Genomic DNA, 15,268 nt, shown 5'->3' on the forward strand with positions numbered 1-15,268 from the left:
CCAGCATACCGGCGCCAGGAGCCCGACACCGTGCCGAGCGCAAAGGAGCCCCTTGTGGGCTCGCCGTGGGGACGGTGACACGCTATGCGCACAACGCTATTTTATTCTCCCTCCATGGTGGTCGTGGACCCCCACGAGGGAGAATATGTGCCGGTATGTCGGGATTCCATCGCCGGTATACTGTGCGCCGGGATCCCGACATTCGGCAAACTGAAGATCACCCCTTCACCTTATACACTAAGTCACTCCCACATGTGGGTAGCCTCATTTTATACTAGTTCCAGCAGTAGTGCACTGCTCAGCAATAAACTTCAATCTGCTTACCACTGCAGTTCTCAGATACTGTGAGGCAGCAACATATCAACAGTGAGACCTTCCTTGAAGCTCCATATGAAGGGGTCATGAGATGCACTGTGGAGGTCTGGTGGCTGAAGGAGTGTGGGGTATAGCTACTGCATGCGTAGGGCTGGATACACACTGAAAGATCATCTGCAGATGATTTGGCCATACACACTGCCCAACCTTTAATGACTGACTTCACAACTGGGTGTGCATTTACATGCAACCACCCAGTTGCATTGTCAAGCCCTGCCGGACCATATATATATATATATATATATATATATATATATATATATATATATATATATATATATATATATATATATATACATACATATATATACATATATATATACATATATACACACACACACACGGATATAGCTGCAGATATGAGGCATCGGATGTGCTGCCTGGCTATTGCGATATGTACACCATCATTCTGACATATCAGGGGTACACCAAGTCCGTTGAACCAGCAATATTAATTCAATTGACTGTCCAATAGATTGGCCACTGTGTACCCACCTTGGGACTTACACTGTGTATAAACACTCCCTCTCCCCTCCCCTCCCCCCGTAGCTACTGTATTCTGCCTCCTGTGTGAAATTTTTTTACTATATCGTGTGCCAAAAGCATTTCCATGACACACTAGCTATTTGTTGCTGCAAGCATTCTGCAGTCAGTCCCATTTTGACTTTAAATGTAAATACTTTATTTTTTTTATTTTTTAAGGAAGCACAAACATTACAATATAACAGCAGATGCAATTTGTAGGATGTGATAGAAAGGACACTGAAAAAAAAGCTACATTACAGACCGTACAAGAACTAAAGGAGATAAATGAGAAACATTGTAATGGACACAAATAGAACACCCACAGGAATAAATGTGTGATATACTGTGACAATTTAAATATCAGGCTTGGGTCACAATTTCTAAATTTTTATTACAAAAATATAGGCAAGACCAGCTGCAGTTTTGCAGTCAACTCCCTCCGTAAATTTTACTCTGCTCTAAATAGTATAAAAACAGAACAAACATTTAACTAAATATGTTGAAAAAACAGCAAGTTTTTAAAGCATCCCCATAATAAAAAAGGGTGGGTTGAAAAGGCTGCACATAGACTCTATGAATCAAATGTTTAAACATAATGAAAACTCCTAGTCACCTCCTCTAAAATGGACACCTGCACACTGAGATATTTTAACTATGAGGAATGGTGGGCTGCACTACTTATACTGTAGGTGAGGCCACCTTTGATATATATAATGCTGGGTACACATTAGTACAGGCATGTCCAAACTGCGGCCCTCCAGCTGTTGTGAAACTACATATCCCAGCATGCCCTGACACAGTTTTGCTGTCAGAGAATGCTAAAGCTGTGTCAGGGCGTGCTGAGATGTGTAGTTTCTCAATAGCTGAAGTGCCGCACTAGTAGATATATCTGCATATATATGTATGGACGGCCGGGCATTGTGTTGAGCAAACACACTGCCTGATCCATCGGGACTGACATCATCAACTGTTTGGGTGTTAACATGTGCCTGCCCATTCATTGACCGCCCATAGACACAGCGATGCACCAATAAAATCGACAGATATATTGGTAGTCGGCTGTACTGCAGGGCCAACGGACAGCATTCACAGATATATCGTTCGTACACACTGGCTGACTGACCCACAATATATGGGCCATTCAACAGAACGGCTGATATATCAGCCAGTGTGTACCCAGCATAAGAAGACATAAGTTAACTGAGCTCAAACCACTGGAGTTTGTGTTTTAGTGTATGTATATTTGGATACAAATACTATACATAGGTTGTGTGTCTCAATGTTAGTGTCAGTAGTAGCATAGTGTTATGCGGTGTGTTAGATGATTTGGGCAGAGAGATGTGACACTGAACATATATATATATATATATACTTTTTTCCATCAGCATCTAGCCCAGTTTTGGACAATACAAAACTATCCAGAAACTACATTATACAGAGGGATGGTCCTTTAAGTGTCATAGTCAACATCTATGTTCCAACTTCAAGAAACGTTACAAACGGTAAAGATGTAAAAAAAACAAAACATACTATGGTCGGCCAAAACCAGGTGAATTCAGAATACCAAATTCTAAGTTTTCTTTGAATTCTTTGTAACCTTTGGAAAATGGAAGTCTAAGCACATTGCCACAAGTGTTAGCCTCTGGATAGGCTGACGATCCATCAATAAATTCAATGGATGGCTGTGGGTCAAGTCCTATTGGTGGAATATGGTTTACGCCAGTCACAAACAACAGTATATCTTGTAGCTTGGTTCTGCATTCTCTCTCTGAAATAGTGAAACCAAATAAAAGCAAATGTTATCATCAACTTAAAAATCATTAGTACCGGCATTTGCACTTTTGCATATATGTAAGCATGTGAAAATAAAAGTATACTAACCTTCACAATCCAGAATAAAGTCTCGCCAGTAGCAAATAATTCTCTCTTCACGAATCCTTGCATTACTACCCACTGGACTATAGGATATTTTGAAGAGATGAGACACGACATCGGATGTCATAACATCCTTTTTCCATATAAATGCTTTTTTAAATAAATCCGGATGCGCATTCATTGCGTCAAGCACACCCAATGTCTTCAGTCCCTCTTTAAATCTAAAATTAAAACATTTAAATCAATAGAATATTGGGACATTAACAAATCGCTACAGATAAACTATAGGTAGTCCTTCTGGACTCCGGAAGGATGAAATGAAAGATCTAGGGGCAGTTGTGGAGGCTGCTGCAGGTGCCAAAATGCTGCTGAGCCCGCTCTAATGTAGCTCCGACCCCCACCATGGCAACGGAGCTACTGCTGTATGTTTATACTGGCCATGTTTCCCTGCATCTAAAAACCTCACATAAATGCTTGGTTTACCTTTTATTTAGCCAGTCTCACGCGGGGGCCATAGCGGGACCCCACAGGAGGGTTCTGCCCTCCACACTATGCTGTCAGCTGCACAGTAAACCAGGGGGTCACTCCTAGCTGGGCCCCCGGTTGGTACTCACCACTGACGATCACCCTCTGATGCTAAACTAACGCTGCCTGTTTACTTAGGTAAAATCTACACAAAATTGTGTGTGAAGTCTAAAACAAATCGCTGGACAAGCAGTGTGTTTTATGGTATCTTCAGTTTCTGGTGTCCAGTTTTAGTCAATTACATTGAGATTCCCTTATTTATGGGAGACATCAGTCAAATAGAGACAGATTATAAGGACGGCATAGCTCAATATCTGTGCATGCTTTGGTATATTATAGAATAAAGAGTTAAATTTAAACAAAATAAAAAATTGCGTGATTAACCCATCCTACAAAGTTTCTGAGCCCATTCTGGTTAATCAAAATTAGGAGAAAAATGGTGTGGGTACCAGTCTTATTTCTTTACAGTGATACTAGAGATTACAGCAATCCTACACCAGCAGCTTTGAACTTTTAGAACCACAAGGGCCAGCATGTAATGGGCCTATGGTACCTGTACCCAGACTCTAAAGTACTAGTCTAAAATTAAAATAAAAAAAAGATTTGAAATTGATTGAGGATTTAGTAAATATGTGATTTGTAAAATAACACTCAAATTTTTGAAACACTCCAAAAACAAATTGATATTTAGTAAATTTCTCTTACATCCTAGAGGATGCTGGGGTCCATATTAGTACCTTTAAGACTTTAATAGTGTGGGCTGGCTCCTCCCTCTATGTCCCTCCTACCAGACTCCGTTTAGAAAATTTGCCCGGAGGAGCCGTTCACACCTAGGGGAGCTCTATAGAGTTTTTCTAGTAAAGTTACTTTTTAGAGTTTGTTTTTGTACAGGAGGCTGTTGGCAACAGCCTGCCAGCAGGGGGGGAATAACGGGGGAGGAGTGTCCGCCCTGCGGGGTCTGAGCCACTGTCTCCACTGACTGGACATTGAGCTCCAGAGGGTATAGATCGCTCCCCGCCGCAGGGGAATGCTCACCCCAGCAGCAGGCCACCACCCCCTTGCAGAGCTGAAGTGTGGCGAGGGAGTCACCGCCACCACCTAACAAGCAGGGGGACGGTGTGAAGATGGCGGCTTCAGGGTAGGAGCGCAGTATTAAGTGCGCTCCCGGACGGCTCAGCGGTACTTTACTGCAGCGCTGTGAGGAGCATCCTGAACGCTCTTACTCTTCGGGAGGACCTTCTGGAACAGGGTCCATTCACTTATCAAGACTTACCACGACTACGTTTAACGACATGGAGGTTGAACACCAGATATGAGCTCGTAAAAGGCATTCCGAACAAGTTTATTCCTACCCTGATACAGGCTAGGAAAGGAGAAACGTCTAAACATTACCATTGCATTTGGAAAAAGTATGTATCTTGGTGTGAATGCAAGAAGTTTCCTACAGTGGAATTTCAACTGGAACGGTTTCTCCTCTTCCTGCAAGCAGGTGTGGATATGGTCCTGAGTTTGGGATCCATAAAGGTCCAGATTTTGGCCTTATCCATTTTCTTCCAGAAACTGGCTTCCCTCCCTGAGGAACAGACTTTCTTGAAAGGAGTTCTGCACATCCAGACTCCCTTTGTGCCACCTATGTCACCATGGGATCTTAATGTGGTGTTACAGTTCCTCCAATCGGATTGGTTCGAGCCTCTACAGGAGTTTGAAGTCAAGTTTCTCACGTGGAAGGCTGTCACTTTGTTGGCCTTAGCTTTTGCTAGACGTGTGTCGGAGTTGGGGGCTTTGTCTTGTTAAAGCCCCTTACTTAATCTTCCGTGAAGATAGAGCTGAGCTCCGGACACATCAGCAGTTCCTTCTAAAGGTTGTGTAGGCTTTTTGTATCAACCAACCTATTGTGGTACCAGTCGCTACTACTGACTCCTCTATTTCGTCATAGTCCTTAGATGTTTCAAGGTCTCTGAAAATCTATGTGAAGAGGACTGCTCGTCACAGAAAATCGGACTCTGTTCTGTATGATCCCAAGAAAATTGGGTGTACTGCTTCTAAGCAGACGATCTCTCACTGGATCAGAGTCACTATCCAGCATGCATATTCTACTGCAGGATTGCAGTGTCCCAAATCTGTTAAAGCCCACTCTACTCTAAGGTGGGTTCTTTCTGGGTGGCTGCTCGGGGTGTCTAGGCTTTACAACTTTGCCGAGCAGCTACTTAGTCTGGGTCTAACATGTTTGCTACGTTTACAAGTTCGATACTTTGGACAGTGAGGGCCTAAAGTTTGGTCAATCAGTTCTGCAGGTCCTCCGCGCTCTCCCTCCCGTTCGGTGAGCTTTGGTACATCACCATGGTACAAATATGGACCCCAGCATCCTGTAGGACGTAAGAGAAAAATAGGATTTTAATACCTACCGGTAAATCATTTTCTATTAGTCCGTAGAGGATGCTGGGGACTCCAAAAGAACCATGGGGTAAAGACGGGATACGCAGGAGGCATGGGCACACTATAAGAGACTTTGAATGGGTGTGAACTGGCTCCTCCCTCTATGCCCCTCCTCCAGACTCCAGTTATAGAACTGTGCCCAGGGAGACGGACATTTTGAGGAAAGAATTTACTGTTTAAACACGGTGAGCGTCATACCAGCTCACACCTCAAACATGCCGCAGAACGTGGCATTCAATAGAACACCAGCTGACGGCATGAAAAATATACAGCAATATGCTGACCGAAAATGTAACAACCTGTGTAAACACAAACAAAAATAGCATACCGCATGCCATGGCATGAATAACATCAGCAACGGACTGACTGAAAAGAAAAACAACATGAGTGTAACCATAACCGATAACTGCAGATACAGTACGCACTGGGACGGGCGCCCAGCATCCTGTACGGACTAAGAGAAAAGGATTTACCGGTAGGTAATTAAAATCCTGTTTTACCCTCTAGAGCCGTGGTACCCAACCGCGGTCTCAAGTACCCCCAACAGTTAATATTTTCCAGGTCCCCTCACAGGATTGCAAGTGAAATAATTTGGTCCACCTGTGGGTCTTTTAAAATGTGTCAGTGAGTAATGAATACACCTGTTCAACTGCTTGGTGACCTGGAAAACACGAACTGTTGAGGTTACTTGGGGACAGAGCTTGGGAACCACTGCTCTAGAGGGACTTTTGTTCATTGCAATTTACCAACACTAAATTTTAATATACATTTTTTCTACATTTTGCACACATTTAAATAGTTACGCTGTTTATCTCCAAAAAAAAAAAAAGAAAAAAAAAAAAAAAGGTATTTTCTTTTATGCAGCTAATCTTTATAGCATACAGAAGCAACTGGTTATGCATTCTACTCAACACTAAAGTATTCTATAAAGTCAGTATAATCCGACTGGAAAATCCAACAATTAAATAAACGTGGCATTATTTAAACTTTAAATGTAATAACCTCTCTTCAGAATGCATTGTTCTATCCCGTAGATACCAATGCAAGTAGTCTTGAACAATTTGGTGTTTGTCGTCAACTGTTTTAATTACACGGAGACAGCCAGCAAGATTAAGGAGCAGGTTATTTTCATACAACACGTCTTGAAGATTCTCAACTGAAGTAGCATTCATAATCTGAAATTTAAAAAAATATAAATGGGTAAATCTATAGGTCAACATGACATTACTAAATGTGAGATAATGAAATCACGACTCAAAATGAATATACAAAAAAAATAAATAAAATCATTGACACATAATTAAAAATAAATGCAGTAATTAAATTAACATTATGTATATACCTTCTGCATAATTTCTTTTGCTTCCACATCTACAAGATCTTGTAATACAAGTGGAGTATTTTTCCAGCCATATGTTAGAGCATTGTATAAGACAGGAGAAAAAAAATTTGGAGCGGGTCCACCGTGCACCAGTGATAGTGAAATGGATAAACCAGCCAGATAATACTCATCATTCCGCAAAGCTGAAAAACATTAAAAAAGTGCATAAAAAAAAAATAAATAAAAAAAAAAAAAAACCACACATACACACCAAAAAAATACACGTGATTTTGGTACTTACCGGTAAATCCTTTTCTTGAAGTCCGTAGGGGATACTGGGATGGCGAATTACAGCGGGGTATAGATGGTTCTATTTGAGGTGGTGCACTTTAAATTTTTTCAACCTAGTGTGTGCTGGCTCCTCCCCTCTATGCCCCCTTTCATCAGACCAGTCTCCATAACTGTGCCCGAAGGAGACGGAACATGCCTCAAGGAGGAGGAAAAAACAGAATAGAAGAACAAGAGAAACTGAGCAACATAACTTAAAAAGTAAAACAAAAAAATAGCGAAAGCAACGCGCATACGCTGATGCACAACAACACAAACAATATGCAGAAAAGAAAGCACAGAGGTGGGCGGCCTGTATCCCCTATGGTCTTGGAGAAAAGCATTTACCAGTAAGTACCAAAATCCAGTTTTAACTAGCATCCATAGAGTATACTGGGATGGTGAATTACAGTGGGGACATGCCAGAGCTCTCATTACGGGTGGGTGTGTGCCGAGATCCATGCAAAACCAAACTGAGCGCCCGACGCCAAGGTATCAAAACAATAGAATTTAACAAAAGTGTGGGCACTGGACCAGGTAGCAGCCCTACGCAACTGCAAGGCAGAGACTCCACGAGCAGCCGCCCAGGAATATCTCACCGACCTAGTGGAATGGGCGGTGACAGACTGTGGCAAAGGTAAGGACACAAATGAATAAGCCTGTTGGATAGTGAGTTTTATCCAATGGTTTGCTTCGAAGCAGGACAACCAATCTTGGTGGCCTCATACAAAACAAAGGAGTATCTGACTTCCGGGTACGAGCCATTCCGTTGACATAAATGCACAACGCTTGCACCATATCCAAACTACGAGGCGTGGAGGAATCGGTTACTACCTGAACTACAATAGGTGGATTTATGTGAAATGCCGAGACAACCTACAAGTCCTGAGTTCTGCACGATCTTCGTGAAACCCAAGATTTTCAGGACAAGGCCCCCCAATTCAGAGAGTCGCCGCGCAGAAGCAAGAGCCAACAAGGTGAGAGTCTTCCAAGCAAATACTTGGACTCCGCCTGCTGCAATGGTTGTAGAAAATCCAACACCAACTGTGAGATCCCAAGGGGTCGTAGGATATACAAAAGGTGGTTGCAAGTGGAGCACACCCTTAAGAAAGGTCTGAACCTCCGAGATCTAGGCCAACCATTTTTGTTAAAAGACTGACAAGGCAAAACGACCCAATTTGAAAACCGCTGGCAGATAACGATGACTGACACCAGGAGACATACATCTTCCATAGCCGATGGTAGTGCCGTGATGTGACATCTTTCCTAGCATGGAGCAGTCGGGATAACGGCCTCTGGAATGCCCTTCCTGGCTAAAATCTCCCTCTCAACTTCCACCCCGTCAAACATAGCCGCTGTAAGTTTGGATAGACGAATGGGCCTTGCTGAAGATCTTATCTCAGCGTCAATGGCCAGGGGTTGGCTACCAACAGGGAGAAGAGATCTGCGTACCAGGCCCGCCAAGGAGATTAAAATTGCCTGAACCTTTTCCCTCTAAGATTCGTGGTACTAGAGTGAATGGAGGGAACAGATAGATCGTCTAAAAGGTCCAGGGCGTAAAAAATGCATCTACAGCTGTCGCCTGTGGGTCCCTTGTCCTTGAGCAGTAACACTGAAGATGCGTGTTGTGTCGGGATGCCATCAGATCTGAGGCCAACCCCATAGGGATACTATCTGACAGAAGAATTGAGGGTGGCGACCCCACTCTCTCCGGGTGGAGATCTTGCCGACTGAGGAAATCTGGCTCCCAGTTGTCCACTCCCAGAATGAATACGGCAGACAGTGCCGTGGCATGTCACTCTGCCCAAAGGAGGATATTGGTGACTTCTCATAGCCACCTTGCCTTTGGTTCCGCCTTGTCGATTGATGTAGCCCACCGTGGTGGCATTGTCTGCTTGTACTTGAGTGGCGTGATTTTGTAACAGGTGGAAGGCCTGAAAAAGGACATTGTTAATCGTCCTTAGTTCAAAGATGTTTATGGGGAGGATGGTTTCGTATGGTAACCACTTTCCCTGAAACTGAGCCACCTGAGTCACTGCTCAACAGCCCAGTCATGCAGCAGGCTTGGCCAATTTGGAAGCAGGCTGACGGGCAGCCCAAGAAAGTTTTGGTTTTGACTTTGAGGATTTGGAAGCGCGAGCTTGTCTCGGGTACGCCTGACCATTTTCTTTACCTGGAGGTCGAAAGGATCGCAAAGTTTTACTCTTAGCCTTCGGAGCCGAAGGATTAGTACTTTGGAGACTTGCAGTCTTGGCAGACACCAAGTCAGTCACAATCTTGTTCCAATCTTACACAAATATTATAACCTCCCTTAATAAGGGAGCACCTCAAAGGTCTTCTTAGAGTACAGGTGCACCCACAAGGACCGTAAACACCGAATCCGGTGAGCCAGTATGGACGTGGTAGACGCTTTGGCCGCCATAACACCTGCATCAGAGGCTGCCTCATGAATGTAATGGGAGGCTCTGATAATACATGATAGACATTGTCTGGCATTATCTGGAAAATTCTGAGGTAGCTCTGCCTCAACTGCTTGAACCCAGGCTTCAATACCTTTTGCAGCCCGAGAGGCTGACAAAGTGGGACTATGTACAGCACCAGCAAGAGAGTGTAAATAGACTTAAAGCAGCCCTCCACACACTTATCCGTCAGTTCCTTCAGAGAGGTGACAGTAGTGACAGGCAGAGTAGATGACACAAGACGGGCCACATGCGAGTCCACTGGTGGAGGTGTTTCCCACTTGGTACTTAACTCTGCGGAGATAGGATAATGAGCTAGCATCTTTTTAGACAGGGAAAATTTCTTTCCTGGAGACTCCCAGGATTCCTGACGTATGTCAATTAAATGGTCAGAATGTGGCAAGACTAATTTAGTAACCTTCCGACGTTTGAACTTATCAGGTTGCTTAGACGTATCTGGAGGGTCAGTCTCATCATCAATCTGAAGAATCAGTTTGATAGCCTCCACTATATCAGGAACATCAACCTGCGTCACAGATTCCACATCAGAATCAGCTGTATTAGTGTCTAAGGGATCAGTATATTCCCCAACCCCATCGGATGAAGTATCCGAAACATGAGTAGATTGTGAGGAAGAAATGGCCCACTTAGATGACCCTTTGGTACCAGTAGGGCAAGGGTTAAGCTTTTAACAAAGGACTGATTTAATTGCTGTAAATGAGTAGACAGTATCTGCCCATGGCGAACTAACTACAGGGACAATATGTGGCTGTAATGGCACAGGAGGTCCCACAGGGGGTGTAAGTCGTGTTACAAGCGTAGTCAGCAAATTTGAAAAATCAGCCCAAGGTGATTCTTGGTGTGCCACCGGTGCTGCAGGCTGACTGGGGGATGCAGAACACCCAATACCTGAACCCTCAGCTGATATATTTTCCTCAGGTAAAACCATGGCGTCAGCACTGCCTGATGCATGAGCGTACGCGGAGTTCCCGCACTGTGCAGCAGACATTGAGAATGTAGCCATAGGGCGTGACAGAACAATATAGAAAGACAAGCACAATACCCGACAAAAACCACCTATGGTATGTGACTGCAAATGCTGAGCACAAACAGAGGATTTAAGAGGTATGAGGTGACTGAAATACACAGATAAAAATACAAAAAACAGTATATCCTGTGGAATACTATATGGTATACGAGACCCTGATGCACTTAGCCCCCCCAGGGTACAGAATATAGTGATAGCAATATGTGCGACATACACAGAATGGAAACCACACAGCAGCTATAGGCACACACAGTCACATGTACAATGTAGAAATTATTACATAACAATAAAACTGCACTGGATTAGTAATAGTACATATACATGTATGAATACAGATATAACAATGCACAGTAAACAATGGATGTATATCACAGGATACTTGTACTAAATATTCATACTAAACGACATGTAGAATACTTAAGTGTCCCGTAAATGCACAGCGCTCATGAGACAGGCGGCTTTACAGAGGAGACAGTGCCAAGCAGTCCCAGAATCAGCGCAGCTCTGTGAAATGGCGCCCAAACGCTGACAGGGAGTGAAGGAGAGATGCAGCTTCAGGGCGAGAACACCTGCTGTAGATGGCGCCTGGAGCTGGGGGATGGGCTACAGGTCAGTGCCTTATGCACTCTGCAGGACTTTACCACCGGGTACTATGGATCCTATAATAAACTGATTTTAGTAAATCCAACATGTGCTCCTTGCCCTGGTGGATATAGTGGGGTCCCTGCACGGCCAGAGTGACCACGCCGGAAGCATGGTCCATCTGCTGGGACCGCATCTGGATCACGATTTCAGTGGGTCCCACCTGGGGAACCCTCTTCCCTCCTTCATGAAGTGCGGCCACGTGATCCAAGAGAGCAGCAGCGGTGATGTGTACCTTATGGGAACCAGAGCGCTTCCGCTGCAAGTACCCGGCAACCAGGGCACAGGAGTATGCAGCGCCGCTGGGGGAGGTGATTGAGCCGTAGCTCGGAATGTCAGTGATATCCATGGCATCTAGTGCCTGTGCTGCGGCCCTTGAAGTCTTCTTTCTTCTTAGAAAAGCTCTTATTAGGGCTGCCTAATGCAGCCCATCCTGTTAGCAGCATGCACTGCAGGCACCAACTTACAAACTGAGCTCCAGTGCCTGGAAGCGGGGATATACAGGCGGCGGTGCAGTGCATCCTGGGAACAGTCAAAGCGGTGCCTCGTATCAAGATCCAACTCTACACCCCCTATGTTATTCCCTGTGGAATACCAGTGTACCCCCCTGCAGAAACAGTTTCTAGTGTTGCTTCAATCTTATGGTGTGAGGAGTCTTTTAAAGAAGTAGCCCCCGGGAGTGGAAGTGCAATCTTTAGAGAGACGAGAAACTGAAGAGTCAACCGTGGGTGGATTTTCCCAAAGCTTCCTGTCTTCAGGAGGAAAGAGAAAAGACAAAAACCTTTTAAGAATCTGGAATTTTTTTAACAGAATGCAATCAAGCTTCCTTAAATTAGGCATTTCGTTCAGAAGACAGAAGACGTTAACACTAGACTTTTGTGGTTTACTGAAATATACAGGTTCTACCAGAGTGTCTTTTTCACGTATTTCCATAACCTCAGTATTGCACAAATGAGTGACTCAACCCCTTGAGAAGGGTCCCCAATTTCCTCCTCCATTCTTAATCCATATCCTCTATATCTGGCATGTCTTCCCCCGTGTCATTCAACTGCAGGACCTGTGGGAACATGCATTTTTGGTGCATTTAGTCTGGGCGGATGAGTAGAGGATTTAATCCACCACTTTTTAGAGACCAATTCCTCCACAGACTGTCTAAGAGCTTGTCTGTTGTGGCCAGGAGCATCCAGTTCTGAGGAAATATCTGTCATGACACCTGTTAAAGTGTACAGCCACACTGGTGTAGACTCTTGAGACCTGCCGTCAGATTATTACCCAGACTCCGTACACTGGTCAAAAATATGTGATCCTTCAGATGTCTGTGTAAACTTATTAGAGCAGTCTTTACAGAATACTTTTCCCTGTCATTCTTACACAGTATAGATGACACACACACACACAGGAAAAAGTACAGTGTGTCACCCCTGCAAGCAGTAGTAAATAAAACAGCCAACAGGAGAAAGCACATAGTGGGAGAAACCAGCACACTATGAGCTGTGTATAATATAGCCAGGCAGTACTGATTCCGGAGTCACTTAATAGCAACCCCAAGTGTAACCTGCTCCTCCCAACAATTAGCCCCCACTGCATACCACAGTCCCGGGAGACTTGTGAGGTCCGCGCTGGCTCTGGCGTCGCTGTAGCTGAACTCTGTACACGCGGTATGTATAATGGCGCTTGCTGTCCTGCTCTGTAAGCTCTGCCCCTCTGCTATGGTGCGCCTACAGCGGAATCTACACACAGTCTAATAAGGCATAGTAGCTCTATTAGAGAAGTGTGCCTGATCAATGATTTGACGCCTTGTGAACCGGGTATCCCGCTATTCGTGAACCAGTGCATGCTCAACAGTCTTGCATAACTTCAGCTGTTCGGGGGTGTCGGCAGGTTCTGAGGATCCAGCACCAGCCCTCCATACGGCTGCGGTGAGAGATCACCCCATGGCCGATGTCATGGTTACTAGGTATCCGGGGCCATACCTCTCTATAAGGTCTGGACGGGTCCACCCCTCCCCCTAAGTCCCTCGATGCAGACAGGCGCTTGTCTGAAAAATTAGAGAAATATAAAATATTTAAAGGAAAAACAACCCAAAAAACAAACACTGGAGCCCTACAGCATGTGACAAGTTCTGAGGGCATAGTTTTCTAAACTGGTCTGATGGGAGGAGGCATAGAGGGGAGGAGCCAGCACACACTAGGTTGAAGAAATTTAAAGTGCACCTGCTCCAATGGACCCATCTATACCCCACTGTAATTTACCATCCCAGTATACCCTATGCATGCTAGAGAAATTATAATTAATATGAGTAAACCAATTTGAATTTAACGAAAACACCATGTAAAAGTCTAACAATAAAAACCAAAGTAAAGCAATTAGGAGCCTCAAGCAGATATAACAATATACCTGTACCATGAATAGCATATTGGCACATTGTGCTTGACCCAGCGGATGCACATGCCTAGCATTAAAATTGTGTACATACTATCTACAGTTCCTTGAGTAGTATCTTAGGATACGGTGATACCCCTTTTCCACTAGAAGTCTCGGGTCTGACCCCGGGATTTGGAACACGGTTCCAAGCCAGGTCAGACACGAGAAGGACCCCTTTTCCACTATGGGAGCGAACCCGGGAATATCCCGTGTAGGCGCCGTTTACACTGCACCCGGATACAGTTTCTTCTGCCTGGCGATTGGAGATGAAGTTATCTCCAAGCGCCGGGAAAACCGGTAGATCAGGACCCCCGGGACATGGCCTCGTACCCGTTAGGCCACACCACCAATTCCATGCTGCCCACTGTCTTGCTGGGGGCAAGCCCGGCACTCTGGAAGCTGCTGAGCTGCCCCCAGCCTCCGGCACACAATTTCTCTGCCAGCGCTGCTGTCTGCATAGCAGGAGAGACAGCATGCGCTGCCCCCCCCCCCCAACCTCGAGACTGCCCGCGAAAACCTGCGGTCAGGGAGGTATGGGATCTTCACATGCTGTAAACGGGTCCCGTGTCGACTGACATGGGTAACTTGTTTACACTACACCTTACACGGGTCATTCCCGCGTCCTACCCTGGTAGGATTCCCAGATCACTTGACCCGGGTTTTTTCAGAGGGAGACGTTTCCACTAGCCAAAAAACACGTGTAAATGCACACACCCGTGCAAAAACCCATGTTTTTGGACGAGGTGGAAAAGGGGTATAAGTAGCACAGTACAGGGAACACGTACAGAATTTAAACACGTAAATGGATTAGTAGAGGCAAACTTTCTTGAAACCTATACATAGTTTTTCTTAAAATTTTGTATTCCTGTATATTAGGGAGAAACATAATTAAAAACATACACTATAGGACTGCACAGTATGTGATATGGATATATAACTAGTGATATTGTTTATTAGTCTTCTACATTACTCCTCAATCATACCTAGATGCATTTAAAGCCTGGAATATGGTTTTCAATTAGCATTCTTTATATATATTGTATATATGATACAACTGATTTTTTTCTTCTTCCAAACATAAAGCAAGGAAATAACTAACCAATTAAGTTTGACGATCTAAACCAGGGCTCGACAAATCCCAGGGGCCAGGTAGCCATGGCCCCTAGCTTTTGCTGCCTGGCTACCAAATTATGCAAGGAGGGAGAGAGCGAGCAGATTCGTGGGCATGGCTTTATTGCGGCTGCCATTTCATGCACAGGAGTGCATGTGCTGAGTGATCGTCCCAGCCTATGCTGTGTGCAGTTTTCAAAC

At 44.6% G+C, this 15,268-nt stretch overlaps 1 protein-coding gene across 1 annotated transcript in view; it reads right to left on the reverse strand.

Moving 5' to 3' along the window:
* Positions 1 to 1,033: 1,033 nt before the first annotated feature.
* LOC134958380 (uncharacterized) overlaps positions 1,034 to 15,268 on the reverse strand; it is a 30,430-nt gene continuing 16,195 nt past the window's right edge. The window contains exons 8-11 of the mRNA XM_063940937.1: positions 7,079 to 7,260; positions 6,739 to 6,911; positions 2,782 to 2,996; positions 1,034 to 2,668 (exon numbers count right to left, since the gene is read on the reverse strand). Of these exons, the coding sequence (XP_063797007.1) occupies positions 2,430 to 2,668; positions 2,782 to 2,996; positions 6,739 to 6,911; positions 7,079 to 7,260 (809 nt within the window). The 3' untranslated portion in view covers positions 1,034 to 2,429. The remainder of the gene's footprint in view (positions 2,669 to 2,781; positions 2,997 to 6,738; positions 6,912 to 7,078; positions 7,261 to 15,268) is intronic.

Source organism: Pseudophryne corroboree, chromosome 9 (assembly GCF_028390025.1).
Source record: "Pseudophryne corroboree isolate aPseCor3 chromosome 9, aPseCor3.hap2, whole genome shotgun sequence".
Lineage (NCBI taxonomy): Eukaryota > Metazoa > Chordata > Amphibia > Anura > Myobatrachidae > Pseudophryne > Pseudophryne corroboree.